At 41.7% G+C, this 16994-nt stretch overlaps 1 protein-coding gene across 1 annotated transcript in view; it reads left to right on the top strand.

Annotated features, from left to right (window-relative positions):
- Window positions 1–37: 37 nt before the first annotated feature.
- The window catches only part of LOC113629489 (amphiphysin), a 187102-nt gene continuing 170145 nt past the window's right edge, over window positions 38–16994 (top strand). Inside the window, exon 1 of the mRNA XM_027123961.1 lies at window positions 38–1255. Coding sequence (XP_026979762.1) covers window positions 1187–1255 — 69 coding nt within the window. The 5' untranslated portion in view covers window positions 38–1186. The remainder of the gene's footprint in view (window positions 1256–16994) is intronic.

The raw sequence follows: 16994 nt of genomic DNA, 5'->3' as shown, positions 1-16994 counted from the left end.
GCGGCAAAGCACGGGAGCTGCCCACGTGACAGTCTACTCCAGAGGTGGCGTGAGATGCTCTCCGGAACTCACAGGATTCCCAGATGCCTGACTCACTTCTGACCTGTTTGCTGGGCCACCTGCCTTACCCTTCTCACATTCTCAGAGAGAACCCAATATGAATAGTTTGACCTTCGGTCAGAGGCTTCAAGAGCTCTAGGTAGGAATAGGACAAGTTTATCTCTATTATTCTTACTTCTGCAAAGTGTACTGACGATGGTGAATCCCTGTTAAGGTTACCAGAAGGTGGGTAAGAAGCAACAGGTTAGGAGGCCTGGGTCTTACACTGCTGGTGTGAGGCAATAAAGGACCTGCCTCTTCCATGCAATGGTTCTTGGAAAGTGAGTGCCTATGCTCAGGGCAGGGATTACAGAGATCACCAAAGCACAGCATCTGCCTTAAAGGAGTGGACCCTTCTCAGCAAGGAACCTCCCGCCCTCGCCCCAAGTCTTGTGTGAAAGTTTACACAAGTGTCACCATTGGTGCCTCCCTCCTTTCTACCTGTGTCTCTGGGGCAGCTCCAACGTCTGCCCTGACTCGGTTTCCCAGTCGGCTTCCCTCGTTGGGCTGCGAGCCTCCCGAGGGTGTGTTCTTGAACACACAGATAATCGAGGGTTGCATTCTCTGCCTGGGGTCGTCGAGCGGGTCCTCCAAGGAGCGCAGCCCAACCCCCTCCATTTCCACTTGCACCTTCCCGGTGTTCTCCTTCCCTCTTCTCCAACTCCTCCGCCCACACCCGCCTTTTTTTTTTTTTTTTTTTTTTTTTTTTTGCTGGAGAGAATTGGGGCCCCTCTCACCCTCCCCCACCACAAACTCCGCCTTCAGAGAACCCCGGAGCTGCTGCGGGCCCTGCGGCTGCTGCTCGGCTCCCTTCCCTTTCTCCACCAGACCTCCTCTGCCATCACTGTGGGCGCTCTCTGGGCATTTCGACTCTTGGCTTCTTCTCTCTCTTTAGCTCGCCACCCGTGTCACCGACCGGGCCGGCGCGTCCCGCCTCCGCTCTGTCGCTTTAAGTGGGTCCCCGCCGCCGCGCCCCTCCCTCACCCCTCCTGGCGCTCGGCGGCTCCTCGCCGCCTCTCCTGCTCCTCCTTTCCCGCTCCTCCTCGCCGCCCGCTCCGCTCCTCTCAGCCTCCGCGGACCTGCAGCCATGGCCGACATCAAGACGGGCATCTTCGCCAAGAACGTCCAGAAGCGACTCAACCGCGCGCAGGAAAAGGTCAGAAGCGGGTGGCGGGGACGCGGCGGGCAGGGCCGAGCCGGCCGGGGCGGGGGTGGGATGTGGGGGAGCGCAGAAGGCCGGGCCGGGGTCTCGGGGACGCCTTGCCCTCCGCCGCAGCCACTGCAGCAAGGCGGCACCCGGCGCTGCGGGGAGCCGGCGGGAAGGCGGGAGCGCCGGGGACGCGCAGCCCCTGTCCCGGGAGGCGCGGGGTTGGCCCGGGTCTCCCGGCTGCCTCGCCGCTCCCCCGCGCGGCTGGCCGCGCTCCCCGCCCTCCTGGGCGGGCGCCCGGCACGAGCTGTGGCAGGTGCGGCGTGTCGCCCGCGGCTCCCGGAGCTGAGCGCATCTTCCTCCCGGCGCCCGCTGGCCGCGCGCCCGCAGGCGGCTGGTGGGGACGCGGCCCGCAGGTCCCGGCGGGAGATTGCGGCGCTGTCCTTCCTCCGGCGGGATTTCCTGGCTACTTGGGTGCAGCAGGAACGAGCGATTTAGCACAGAAGCTACCTCCGAAGAAATATGTTTGGATTAAGAAGGCTGATCGCGAAGAGCCAAGGGCTTTAATACAGTACTGTGCAGTGAATCTCGAAGTTCAAAACCGAGATCTAGATGCACACTTCTTTCTTTCGATTTTTCTTCTTCTTTTTTTTTTTTTTTTTTTTTTGAGGGGTCTCTCTGTATGTGTATCCCTTTTGACGCCAGCGTCCTTCTCTGGAAGGTCAAAAATAAATATGACCTGAACCTAACAGTTCTCTGCATCTTTTTGCACAGAGGAGGGCGTTTTATTGCATGAAAAAAAAATCCATGCTGCACGGGTTGGGTTCCCTGGTGTTTCACAAGATTGGTCGCAGTAATTTATTTTTCTCCCCGAGAGGTGGGCACAAATGAACGCCATGTCCAAATCAAGCCCAGCCCCGAGCAGTTGGAGAGGTACAGTAGCAGGCAGTGGGTTTGCCTGGCTTCCCTGCCCACTGCTTGTCGTCAAGACCTTGCCAGCACTGAGGTCTTCATTTGTGTCCCGGGCAAAGGACATTCATATTGTAGATGAAGCATTGTACTTGAAAATGGACACCGGCTAATGAGCCCCGTGGTCCGTGTCACTTGAACTGTGTTCTCTTTCACGTGGAAGTATTTTCCATCCCTGGGATTCTGGATGTTTAGTGGTTTCCTGTTTTACTGGAAGTCAGGTTTGCCGCGTTGCCCACTATGAAGGTGAATTTCCCTTTTCCGACTTGGGCTCAGGACGCCCCCCCAGTTCCCATTGACTCCCATGAACTCAGCTGAAGGGGGCACTGATTCCTTTGCCTGTCCGCATGCCCAGAGGCTGGGTGGCTGCCTCTCGTCCCTCCCTTCACACATGCATGCTCTCAATGCAGTAAGAGGATTGTATTTCTTTTAATATCTACCCAAGCTCATCCCGAACTGTGATCCTCCTGTCGCTCCTTTAGCAGCTGAATTAACAAGGCTTCCTGCCCCCTTCTAGTCCCTGGCTACTTGTGCAGAAAGTAGCCATGATCTGCTGGGATCCTGGCCAGGTTTTGTCATCATTTTTCCATACTTCCTTTTACCCACTGGTAGGTATTCCTCCCCACCCTCTCTCTCCTTCCAAGTAAGTACTTGAATTTTAGGTCTGAAGCTTTTCATTGAATCCACTTCCCATCTGTGAGGGAATTTATTGATACAGTCTGCCTTTTGACATATTAAATTATTTCTTAATCTAGGTCACCAGCTGTTAATATGCCAGAAATAACTGAAAAGAAAATGTAATCTGACTTAGTGAGCATTCAAACCCTTATGAACTGTTGAAAACTCACTTTTTCATAATGGTGTGTATTATGATAGCAGTTGTGGTTGGTGGTTAATCAAGGTGGCCTAGGGAAGCCTTGAGCAGGGCTTCAAGTGTCCTATTTCTTCCCTGGGGAAAGCTTCGGATGAAAACTGCCTGTTGTACTTAGTTTAGGGGGTTAAGACACCAAGAGGCTGAGAGTATGAGTTCTGTCCCTGGGTAAGTTCTGAGCCCATGCAGCGCATGGGAAAAGGGCATGTGGGAATCCAGTTAAGGCAGCCCAGTCGATCCCAAACAGAAGCCGCGGGACAATGGAAAGCAGTGTGTTGCTGTTTGGGCTTGATAAGACATCTCCCCCAGTGATTCCTTCTTTTCGCATCTTCGGTCTCCTCCTCTTATCCAGATGCTCCATTGCAACAATGATATGCTACGTATGTTTCTGAGACCCTTTGCTCCTTGTTTCTACCACCACATTTTCTCAAAAGAGTGTCCACTCCCTCGACTTTTCTATCACCTGTACTCCACCTAACAGCTTGCATGCATTTTGGCTCCAAATGCATGACTGAAACTACACTAAGAGGTAATTTATGGCTTTCTATGAATTTGAGGTACATTTTTTCTTATTGAAAGTCTGTAAAGGTTCATTGGAGAAAGAATGAAATACATATATAAGGGGAAAAAAAACCCCACCAACAAATTAGGACACATAAATTCTACCACCCAGAGATTTCACAGTCATTTGATATGTATCCCAGTACATTTGTTTCCTTACGTATGTGTATATATTCATACAACTAAAACAGGCGCATCCTATATGGTTTTGTAACTTGTTTATTTCATTTAATAATCATGAACGTTCTTCAATAGATGTACATATTTTCCATCACTATTATAAGTGACTGAACAGTATTGGAATGTATCAGTTATAATGGACCCGCTGTTTTTGGACACTCAGTTTCCAGTGTTTCCGAATATAAATACAATCAGTGAGAAAACTTATAGGGAAAATGTTCCCACACACTCTTAAGTATCTCCTTAGATGAATTCCTAGGAGAAGAATTATGGTGTCAAAGGTGTGCTTCTTTTTATTATAGCTAGATTGCCTTTCAGAAAGGTTGTGTCAGTTTACATTCTCACTAGCAGTCCATGGGACGTTTGCCAACACCAGATAATAAAATTTAAAGCACTCTTTAGATTTAACATCGGAAAAAATTAGTTCCTGTTTATTTCATGTTTGATTTTTAAAACCCGAACATGAGTTTCTTGCGTTCTTGTTTTGTTTCATTTGTGAATGGTGTGTTTATACTTGTGCCCATTTTGTGTAGCATCTCCATCTTGTTATTTGTAAGGGCAGAAACTTTATCCATCCAAACATTATTTCTTCCTTTTCTATTTACTTTTTAATTTTTTGAGGATTTTTTTTCTGTTATAGAGCACATTTATGTTTATATTATGTGTACGTTTTATATATTTGCTTAAATCTATCGATTGATTTTGCATGGTTTCTCTTTGGGCTGTTGAATTAGGATCCTGCCACTTGTAAGTATCAGAAAACTCAATTCAAACTGGCTTAAGGAAAGAAGAGGATTTAATTAAAAGTAAAAATATGGTTCTTGCACACATAAATTTAAATGAGATTTTAATGAATATATGTTTGTATTAAGCTATGAACATATAATATATGTATATATAAAATGTATGTGCATATGTGTGTGTGTTACATGTTAACTCATTTGATTCTGTGAGGTTGGTACCATTACTATTCCTATTTTATAGATTAGGAAGAGGTCAAGTGACAGGCCCAAGGTCACACAGTATGCAGTAAAGCTGAAGTTTGAAGCCACGCAGTCCAATATTTCCTCCTTACACGGTACTGCCTCTTATAATTATGAAAACGGCAGGGGAAGACAGACTTCAGACCTGCATGGAACCAGGGCTCAACCACAGGCATCAGGGCTCAGGTGTCTTTTCCTCATCTCTCATCTCTGCTGTCCATCCTGTCAGCCCCATTCTTGGGCACCTTCTTCTCTTTTGGTGGCAAGACGGCTGCCAGCCCCTCTAGGCTAGGCCACATTTACAGAGAACTCCTCAGTATAGCCCTCATCGGCCCAAATTTGGGCTTGTGCCTATCCCTGGAAAAGAAAATATATCTCTGGCCAAGGGCCAGGGCCATGGGTTGGATTGGGCCTGAGTCACAGGCTACTACGGAAGCTGGGGTGGAGAAATTTCCCCTAGACCATCTGTACTGCTGGTAGAGGAGGGAGAATCAGAGCACAGAAAAGGGAATGGGCACTGCGCTGGCAAAATGAAAGGTGTCCACCAAGGTGCACTTCAAAGGCCTTCTCTGCCCCGTGGTTGTGTAAATAATCACATAGCTAATAGCTTATAACTTAATATTCACTTAAAAATTTCCCATCAAGTTAATATATGCACAATTTAAAAAAAATCAAATATTAGTAAAAGACTTATTATGAAAAATAGCAGTCCCCTGTCTCTCCTTTCCTCAACGGCCAGTCTTGTTTCCCCAGAGGCAGCTATTACTAATCACAAATAAGCTTAAGATAGGAAAGGATCTGTCCTTTCTTATTTGGTGAAGACCGGTAAAGATTTAGCTCTCTTACATTCATCCTTCTACTTCCATATCCCCTAATAATAGAGCACAAATTGTTGATTGCTGAGGATTATATTTTTAAAAAGTTAAAGTATAGAAAAAGAATAGATACGTGAATATGTATAACGGAATAACTCTGCTGCACACCTGAAACTAACACAGCATTGTTAATCAACAATACTCCAATATAAAATAAAAATTTTAAAAAAAGCTTACTTGATAACATCAGAAAAAGTATAATGTTTGTTGACTAAAGTATACACATCTTAATATTCAGCTCGGTGGATTTTTATGTGTATGGATTTCCATATAGCTACCACCCAGATCAAGTTATAGAACATTTCTATTATAAACCAGATATCTGTCATCCCTCATGTCTCTTTTGTTCTTTGTCTTGTTTATGTTCATACCTTTTTAATTCCTTTACCATCATTTCCCTGATGAACATCTTTTCTTGTATAATGCTTGTTGGTTATTTTGGTATCTTCTTTTGCAAAGTGTCTGTTAAAGTTTTTTGCCTATGTGTTTTATTTGGGTTGTTTGTTGTTTTCTTCTTGGTATGTAGTTCTTTTTATATTCAGGATATGAATCCTTTGTCAGATAGACAATTTGCAAATATTTTCTCCTAGAAGGTGGCTTGCCTTTTTACTTTCTTCATGGTGCCCTTTGTGTGTGTTTAAAATTTTAATGAAGTCTTATCTGAAGATTAGGTTTTCCATACAGCTTTTTGTTTCCCTAGAGTTAATAATAGCCTTTATTTCTGTTTGTTTATTTTTTTTATGAACTATTTAGAATTGTTCTTGCTTCATCAGCTCTGTCAGATGCCTGTCAATATCATTATCAAAGGTTCAATATATCAGGTAATGCAATTACATTCTCCAGTGAGCGACACCACCCACAACTCCCCTCTGTTTGGAGCCTCTGCCCTTTTGCTGTAATCTGGGCTGACTTTTTTTTTCTAGGCCTGCTACATAGCTGTCATCCTGGGTCTTTCCTTGCCAATGTTGGGGTCGAGGAAGGGACTTGAAGGCACATCTAATGACTGTCCCCCATTGTCATTGTTGTTCTTTATCCTCACTTTCTGTAGTACTTGGTAGAACCAGGTTTGAAGCCGGAGTGTGTTTGAGTGTGTGACTGTGCAGTGAGAATTGGCTGCTTTTTCATTGGTTGCCTGTACAGGCACTTTTAAAAAGTAGTTTTCTCTATTCTGCTGAATTGTTTCCATTCTTTTATCTACTTTTCGGCTTCTGTAAAATGTATTGAACTCATCCACTAGTAGTGCCTCCCCTCTTTTTATCCATGTATGTTCATACCTTTTTATTCCTTTGCTGTTGTTTTTTGTTGGGTTTTGGGAGGAGACAGATATAAACACGTACAGTCAGTCTGCCTGTTTATCCAGAGGCCTTTTTTACTTAAATATTTTATCCCTTTGGGATTTTTTTGTCCATCTTTGTTCATTTGTGAAATCCAGTGACATTTATTTGGTCTTAACCCTCCTTGACCTCTATGCAATATTTAAATTGGTGGAGCACTTTAAACATTTTTTAAGATTTAAACATTTTTTTTTTCTCCTCCCTTTTTTGTGGTACGCGGGCCTCTCACCGCTGTGGCCTCTCCCGTTGCAGAGCACAGGCTCCAGACGCGCAGGCTCAGCGGCCATGGCTCACGGGCCCAGCCGCTCCGCGGCATGTGGGATCTTCCTGGACCGGGGCACGAACCCGTGTCCCCTGCATCGGCAGGCGGACTCTCAACCACTGCGCCACCAGGGAAGCCCTAAACATTTTTTTTTTAATGTGACTCTAGTGAGCAGGGAAGCCTTTGGTATAATACTAGCCTTTTTCAGCAGTAGGTTAGATAAGAGAGTTATGCTATTTAAACTCTAAAGACATGTCTAAAGACATGCACTGTTTGATATTCTTTGTGCCAGTTTATCTGCCCTGAGTAATTATTGTAAAATAATAGGTGCGATTTTTTTCTTGCATTATAACTTCCCAAGTAAATTGTAGGTGATTGAGGACAAGGACCTAATGTCTTGTGAATTGTATGTACTCGGTGATGATGTATTATTTGACTTTGTATATTCTTGCTAGTTTACTTCCCAACCCTGCAGACACATTGTCCGAAAGCATCCTTCCACGTTATTCTTTCTCTCTGACTTTTGTGAAATTATCATAAAGGTGTCACTGTGTATCACTGTCATTTGAATTGTCATTTTGTGGAGGTAGTATATCAAATAAAATTAACCTTATGAGTTCTGAGGATGGTGGGAACTCCATCAATGTTAGGTTGAACTGTACTAAATTGTTATTTTTGTAAGTCAAACAGTCAAATATTGGTAAAGTCCTGTGGTTCAGCCCCACGCTGATTGTGTGATGTGGCAAGAAAAAGAGTGTAGTCTCCTTCTATACTTAATTGTGTGACATTTGTGGGTTTTTTAAAAAAAATTGTTGCCTTGCTGGTGCCCACATCTTGGTCTGTTCTCAAAGAGAGACATGTGGATGGTGTTGTGTGTGCATGTGCTGATGTGTACGTGCCTGTGTTTATTTATTTATGCAGATTGAATGGGAGAAGGAATACCCTGCTCTGACCAGGAGACACTTTCCATGGATCCCAGTGCCTTGTCTGTGGAAGAGTAGCTTGTATGACCATGTTTACATTTGAGGACACTTTGGAGACTGAGTCTCTGAGACACATCCAGGGTTTCCCCTTTTAAGATCATCAGAAGACTTTGTTGTTGTCCGCTTCTACATTGTACAAGCTTATACCTTCTCATCTACTAAGATAATTTTCTCTGGCTGTATTAGGAACTGACAAAACTAAAAATAATTCTGATGACATTCTTGACAGTAAAGTTTCTTTCTTCATTTTTTTTTTTTACACATAAACATGCATATACCCATGCATCCTTCTTTCTCCAGGAATAGGGAATTACAACTGTAGGGATTGAGATTTTAGTATTAGTAAGAGTTATCATTATCCTTTACAACATAGCATATTGTGTGTGCGTGTGTGTGTGTGTGTGTTCCATAAATCATACTTTAAAAGTCAGCTTGTCTATGGACCGATACAACTTAAAATACCTAAAACACTTGTGTAAATAATATGGTCCACTTTACTAGAGGTATAAAATTAGGTCCCATTTAAAAAAATACTCTAATTAAATGGTTTCAACATCGAATCCAGTGTATCATGAGAATCTCTTACTCCTCCCTGGGGTCCCCGTCTTGTGATAAGTTCAGAAATCCTATGGGGAGGGTCCCTTCTCTAAAGAAGTTTGTGGTTTTTACTATGGCCTTATGGAAAAGGGTTCTAAAAGGGAGTCCAGCATTCAGATGTCACTCTTGTCCCCCAGGGTGAGCACTGCAGTGTGTCAGGAACATGGTGTCCCCACTGATGGGTCTCACCGTGAGGGCAGGGCCAGGAAGCCTTTCTCTCTGGAATTATACTCAACTATGGCCACTGTGTCACAGAATGCCTGAGCTCCAAATATGTGAGCTCTTTATCAGTGGGCTTATTATTTCCAAATATACTTTCACATATACACACAGCTTCTCGCTCCAAGATTTCCCATCATGCCAGGGTTTCTAAGTTAGGAAATTCATTATCAGCAAACACTGATTATCTCTTCCATTCTATGCCACTCCACTCTGTTCTGTTTTTAATAACATGCTAAGGGGACATACTAAACGGATTTCCAGCCTGCAGTTTGGGAATACTACCTTAGAGGATCTCCAGCATCCTTTCTTGTAAGCTGACTTTCTTTTGGGCCATCGGTCCATTTAAGGGTGTGTGTGTGTGTGTGTGTGTGTGTGTGTGTGTGTGTGTGTGTGTGATTAAGTTTCAAAAAAATGTTGTGAAGCACTTTGTGAGGGGATGAGTCGAGAAGGCAAAGAGTATTTAAAAAAATATGTTCTGACTTTTTAAGGTCTGGGAATTTCCACTTGACTCTTCAAACACAATTTTTTAGTTTTCTAGCCACTTAAATTAGGGGCTGTCTGAGTAGAACTCCTGAGGAAATAACTGAGCCTATGGGCTTGTATGAAGGGATAACAGATATAAAGATTTCTTATGTTGCAGATATAATTTTCCAGATATTCTCTATAATGGCTAACATTTACATAATGAAGCTCCCATCATCACAGAGTTTGAGGAATTCACTGATGAACATATATAATAAGACTACATACACAGCATTGTGCAAAATTAACGTTTCCTGAGAACACATCCACAGGCCAGCTTTTAATAAGTGAAGCTGAAACTTCATTCTTACCAATTCAAAGTAAGTCTAAATTTAAGTGTAGTGCTTTAGTAGATATATTTCCTGAATATATATTGAGTAAATCTCTTATTAGGAATTATGTTGGGTAAAGCCATGAAAAAGATCTTAGTTTTGAAATATTTGCTATGCATAATATACTTATATATAAATTTTGATTACCCTGAAGCTACCTAGATGTACGAAAATCAGAAAACCATGATTTTGGTCATTTTCATCTTATTCTCATATAGTTCTTTAGTTGAAAGTTTAGTTCATAAGTGGGAAGAACCTGAAAAAAAAATATATATGTGTACATATATATATGTACGCACACACATATATACACATTTTTTCTATCTTAAAGTGCCCTTAATGATTTAATAAAATACACATGGACGTATGAATAAATGTACTTTTGTTACGGCACCTGGCACTTGTTGAGTAAAAGGATGCTAAATTTACATATTCTAATAGTTAATATATTCGATTGTGAAATCAACCTGGTAAAATTCAGTTATTCATTTAGAATCATTTACTAAGAATCTAAAAGACACATGCACCCAACGTTCATTGCAGCACTATTTACAATAGCCAGGACATGGAACCAACCTAAATGTCCATTAACAGAGGAATAGGTACAGAAGATGTGGTACATATGTTCAATGGAATATTACTCAGCCATAAAAAATGAAATAATGTCATTTGCAGCAACATGGATGGACCTAGAGGTTGTCATACTGAGTGAAGTAAGTCAGAGAAAGACAAATACCATATTATATCACTTATATGTGGAATGTAAAAATATGGTACAAATGAACTTCTTTACAAAACAAATAGAGTCACAGATGTAGAAAACAAACTTATGGTTACCGGGGGTGGGGGGAGGGAGAGATAAATTGGGAGATTGGGATTGACATGTACACATTATTATATATAAAATAGATAACTAATAAGGACCTACTCTATAGCCCGGGGAACTCTACTCAATACTCTGTAATGACCTATGTGGGAAAATAATCTAAAAAAAGAGTGGATATATGTATATGTACAATTGATTCACTTTGCTGAACGCCTGGAATTAACACAACATTGTGAATCAACTATACTCCAATAAAAATTAAAAAAAAAAAAGACTCTAAGGCCCAAAAGGCACTTGCTAGGCACTTGTAATATAGTATTCAACAAAGACCAGCAGGAGGTGGTAGAGAGAGAAATGTTTGAATATACTAATAACTAAATCGTTATTAATGAAAAATCATAATTAAAAATTCTGTGAGGAGAAAAAAACCATTAGTAAATGTAACTAGGGAACTCACCTAGAGTGAGAGGATTGCATATACCTATCTGAAGCAGGTAGATTTTAAGCTAAGATCCTAAGGATGGGTTGTAGCTGTCCAGGCAAGGGGAGTAGGGTAAGAGCGTGGGGATTTTAGGAGTCAGTAAGCATTCTAAACATCATACTCTTCGCCCTTATTCAACTAACTAAGATAAAAATAAGAGCTGTAAAAAAAAAAAGAAAAGAGCTGTAGAATATACAAGAGATAACGAGAATCGACTGTTAGCGTTGGCTTTATAAATGATCTCTTCTACCATTTGCATTGCATATTTATCAAAGTGGCAAAGTGGACCCTAACTGGGATGGTCCTTCTGTAGTCGCAGTCCCTCTTTTGTGTGATCAGATTTTTACTCTCACATGTTGAAGGGTCCTTCTATGTCCGAGTTCCCCCTTGATACAGAGGCAGGACGCTGGTTCCGAGCTGACTTGCTCTCTGAATTATCTGTCATACAAAGATCCCTTTGTATAACAGCAGTAAACTCCAGCCCAATCTGCTTTTATGGATTTGTAAGGTCTCTTATCGTAAACCATCAGAAACGCAAAATAAATATGAAAGCCCTTATAAAATTCTTAAATGCCACACATCTGGAAACATTGGTTTGTCTTTAAAAGGTTTGAATGCACTTGGATTCCCAACTTTTAATGAGAGAGAGAGAGAAGAGAGAGAACACACATGGTTAAGGCTGGCAGCAACTTGACTTGATTATGTTGTAGACATTGACTAGATTATTTTGCAGGCTGTGGTCTTGAATTTAGGAGTAATCTGAGATGATTTGCAGCTTGGGAAGAATCTTAAATTTGGAAGAGAATCTTTTGTAGCAGGCAGTCTCTTCCTCTACCTAGTGATGTTTGCTAACAGTTGAGTAGCATAGATGGCCCAAGCCTTGGAAGGATCTCCCATTTTGTGGTAGCACAGCCTAGAACAGTGTGATGATACCTTTCACATGCCCTGTTATTCCTCAATATTTGAGGCATCTGTACAAGAAATCCTGCCTCTTTAACCTACGTGTTTCTATAGCAAAAAATCAACTTCCAACCTGCTCCCTGTTCAGTGGGTTCTTCTCTGAGTCTCTAGGAAAACGATTGTCCAGATTTTTCTTCCCACCCCTCTAGGAAATGCATGTGACCATGGGGACCACTAGCATTATGAAACATGGTCAGCAGAGGGTTCTCCTGGGTACCTGTATTGGCCTGTGGTTGCTCCTGTTAAGCATAGGGAGTGAATCTAGAAATCAGGTACCTCCAGGGTAGTGTTTTCTCAATAGTCAGGAACATTTGGGGAGTGGGTGAGTTAAGAATGCAGATTCCTGGGCCTATTTAAAAACTTACCAGAATCTCTTATTAAGACTTGGGAATATGCATTTTAATAAATTCCTCTGGTAATTCAAAGGTTTAATGAATCTGCAAAGCACACTGCTTTAGAGAAGGGCATTTGGTTGAGATTTTGTGGTGGGTATGAGCTCCTAGGTCCACTCCAGGGTTATAATTTGGAGAGTAAGGCTTTCTTCCACCCAGTGACTATAAATTTATCTCCAAAGTAGTAGAGAGAAGAGGGTGAAAAGCAGTGCCCTATTCTATGCTTAAAAATATCCTTATGCTTAACGTAGCCTACTTAGATTTCAAAGGAATCAGTTTTGTGGAGGCCAAATTGGAGATGTTTCATCAAGGGCCAAATGTCTTCCTTATGAGGAGTGTTGTATAGCATAGAAGATCGGAGTCTGTGAAATCTGGTTCTGTAAAAACCATTATAATTTTAGAATAATGCTGGCTAATGCATCAGTCACAAAATGTAGAAATATTTGTCTCAAAAAACTGCTGTGTATTTTTGGTGGGTGACAGAAGGAGATGGGCGAGTTTGGGAGATATGTTTATAATTACATTGATTTTTGTATGTTTTACTGTAGAGTGAATAGTAATGAGATTGCTTAATGTGCCTAGTAGAGATTGTGGTCAAAACTCAGAGGATGGTTTTGGTCTCTTGTGGAAGAAGCCCCATTTGATAGGACCTGGATTATTAGAGTATAAGTTTAATTTTTCTTAAGGTATTTGTTGAGAACTTGTGTCTTTATTCTTAATGGATATTGTTTTACACTTTTCATTTCTTGTGATGTTTTTGTCTGTTTTTTGTATCTGAGTAATAATCGCCTCAAACAATGAATTGGGAAGTGACCCATCTCCTATTTTTTGGAAGAGTTTGTGAAGAATTGGTGTTAGTTCTTCTCTTAATATTGGTAAAATTCATCAGTGAAGCAATCTAAGCTTGGGTTTTTTATTTGCGGGAAGTTTTGCGATTGCTAATCAAATCTCTTAACTTGTTTAGGTCCACACAGATTCTCTATGTCTTTTTGAGTCAGTTTTTGTAGATTGTGTCTTTCTAGAAATTTTCTGTTTCATCTAGTTTATTGATTTAATTTGTTGGCATGTACTTGTTCATAGTGTTCCTTTATGTAGTAGTATTCCTTTTTATTTCTATAAGGTTGGTAGTAATGTCACCTGTTTCATTCCTGATTTTAATAATTTCAGTCCTCTCTATTTCTTGGTCAGTCTAGCTAAAGTCTTGTCACTTTTGTTAATCTCTTCAAAGAACCAATTTTTTGTTTCATTGGTTTTCTCTTGCATTAGCTGCATTCCATAAGAGTTGGTATGTTGGGTTTTCATTTATCTAATATATATTCCAGTTTCCCTTTGATTTCTTTTTTTATCAGTTGGGTATTTAGGAGTGTGTTGTTTTGTTTGCACAGGTTTATTAATTTTCAAAATTTCCCGTGTTAATGATTTCTAATTTCATTCAATTGTAGTTGGGTAACATGCTTTATGTGATTTCAGTCCTTTAAACTTATTGCGGAATGGAGGGTGGGGGAATTGGGTGAATGTGGTCAAAGGTACAAACTTCCAGTTGTAAGATAGATAAGTTATGGGGATGTCATGTACAGTATGCTGACTATAGTTAACAAGACTGTACTCTATATTTGAAACTTGCTAAGAGAGTGGATCTTAAAAGTCCTCAAAACAAGAAAAAAATATTTAACTATGTGACACGATGAATGTTAACTAAACTTATTGTGGTAATCATTTTGAAGTACAGATCTTCCTTGACATATGATGGGGTTAAGTCCTGATAAAGCCATCATAAGTTAAAAATACCCTAAGTTGAAAAAATGTATTAAATACACCTAACCTACCAAACATCATAGCTTAGCCTAGGCTACTTTTTTTTTTGTTTTTTTTGCAGTACGCGGGCCTCTCACTGTTGTGGCGTCTCCCGTTGCGGAGCACAGGCTCCGGACGCGCATGCTCAGCGGTCATGGCTCACGGGGCCCAGCCGCTCCGCGGCATGTGGGATCTTCCCGGACCGGGGCACGAACCCGTGTCCCCTGCATCGGCAGGCGGACTCTCAACCACTGCGCCACCAGGGAAGCCCCTCATCACACGTTTAAAACAATTATTATTTTTTTTTAAATTGATGTATAGTTGATTTACAACATTGTGGTAGCTTCAGGTGTACAGCACAAAAATTCATATATATATGTGTATATATATATGTGTATATATATATATATACACATATATATATTCTCGTTTTCAGATTCTTTTCCCTTGTAGGTTATTACAAAATATTGAGTATAGCTCCCTGTGCTATACAGTAGGTCCTTGTTGGTTATCTATTTTATATACAGTAGTGTGTATATATTAATCCCAAACTCTTAATTTATATAAACAAATTCTTATAAAAAGAATCTGTTATTTAGGGCTAATAACATTTCTTACATGAATGTAGTCACTGTAGCCTACCTTTTCCCAGTTGCCCATCCCATAGTAACTAGAGATCTGTATGTAGAGATGGCCCAGGCAAACGAAGAGGGAGTCTTTATTAGAGGTGACCAGGGAGACATCTACATTTATCTCCAGAGTGCATTAGATGAGATCCTGTAGAGTTTGGGTATAGAGCAACCTGTTTGGAGTAACATAGTAACATTGCTGACCCTCCTCTCATCACTAAAGACTCTGTTTCCTCAAACTGAAATCGACAGATGCACATATCTGTGTGCATTATGTGTGTGTGTGTGTGTGTGTGTGTGTGTGTGTGTGTGTGCATGTGTGTTTTGGGGAAGCTTTTAGAGTGAGGTATGACATGCATGTATTAACTTGCAAAAAATCTTAGGTGTACAGCTTGACAAAATTTTACAAATATACATGTATAACATATAATCTGTGTTACTGACACTCCGATGAAGTGAAGAGCGTTTCTGGAACCCAGTAGACTCCTTCAGACTTCTTCCAAGTTAATATTTCCTCTCTTCTGTTCGCTTCTTCCTTCCAGGTAGCCACTATTCTGATTCTACCCCCATAGGTTAGTTTCACCTGTTCTTTAAATTTGTATAAACAGAGTCATACAGTGTGCGCTCTTTTGAATCTTACTTCTTTCACTCATCCCAGTATGTATGAGAGTGATCCCTGTTGCTGCGTATAGGAGTTCATTCCTTTCTTTCATGAATAGTATTACCCTGTACAATCTCCCACGATTTATTTATCCATCCTCCAGTTGATAGGCCTTTGGCTTGTTTCTGGTCTTTGGCTGTTACGAATACAGCTGCTGTGCACATTCCTTATACATGTCTTCCGGTGGACAAAACCCACTCATTTCTTTTGGGTTAATACCTCGGAATACAATTTCTGATTCTTTAGGGTAAGCATTATCTAGCTTTAGGAGAAAGGGCTAAAGAGTCTTCCAAAGTGATATATCAAATTTACACTCCCATCAGCAAGTGTGAGAGTTTAGAGAGCCTGTATCTTCAAATGATAAGTTTGGTGTTGCAAACTGAGTTGTATTTGTCCCGTGCTGTATCAGCATAAGACTGCTTGTTTAATGAACAAATAACGTTATGTATTTTACACAGAATCATAGGAACATTCCTCTCTCAAGAACCCGTCAATATATTGTGTTTAAACTTGGGGAGTGGTGACCATTACACTACCACTCACATGTGCAGAGGAAGGGTACAGCTGGCGCCTGTGTGCATGGGGCGAGGGGTAGGAGGATTGTGGTGCAAAGAGTCTCAGGGTGGCAAGGGTTCTTTGATGTGCTGTATTCTACCTCCTGTCTTCTGGGATCAGGGTCTCTGGTCCACACAGGTGGCTTTCTCTGCAGGTGTATGTGGTTTAGTAAGTTAGGATCTGAGCACCTCTGGGCTTAAGCAAGGCTCGGTGGCATGGCGTGCTGCAACTGACTCAGCCCCACCTTGGTTTCTTCTGGCCCTGTATGTTCTTCTGCCATTTGGCTAGACTGACACTGGGCTCTGGTCCCCAGCCCTTCTACAGAGCCGCGTGTCTACTGCCTCAGTAGCCACATCCCTCTTCCAAACTGGCGGGTTTCTTGGCCAAACTTCCTAGTAACTATGTGTTCACCACATGAGTGTCAAGGCATTGAGGAATCTAAACTTCAGGCTCCCCTTGACCTGGTTACCTAGCGCAGCCACAGAGATGTAGCTGTGCCCAAGGTTGGCAAGTAGGGCAGGCTGAAAAAGGAACTTTCTAGAGTGCTCCGTGGGGTGTAAGTGTCATAGCTCTCTTTTGCCGTTGACATTATCCTTACTTCAAAGGGAGGAGGGAGGAAAATGGGGATGCATTTTTATTCCACCTTTTTCTCTTGTCCGTGGAGGGGAAGGCTTTCCTTTGCATTCTGTTGTATCTTCCTGCCACAGAGCTTGCCAGGCCGTCACGGATGAAAGGGGCCTCTTCATTCCACTGTGGGAG

Source organism: Aethalodelphis obliquidens, unplaced genomic scaffold (assembly GCF_003676395.1).
Source record: "Aethalodelphis obliquidens isolate GAN/ISIS:26980383/991018 unplaced genomic scaffold, ASM367639v1 scaffold27, whole genome shotgun sequence".
Taxonomy (NCBI): Eukaryota; Metazoa; Chordata; class Mammalia; order Artiodactyla; family Delphinidae; genus Aethalodelphis; species Aethalodelphis obliquidens.
The sequence above is the reverse complement of the archived record's forward strand: the minus strand, read 5'-3'. Positions and strand labels throughout refer to the sequence as shown.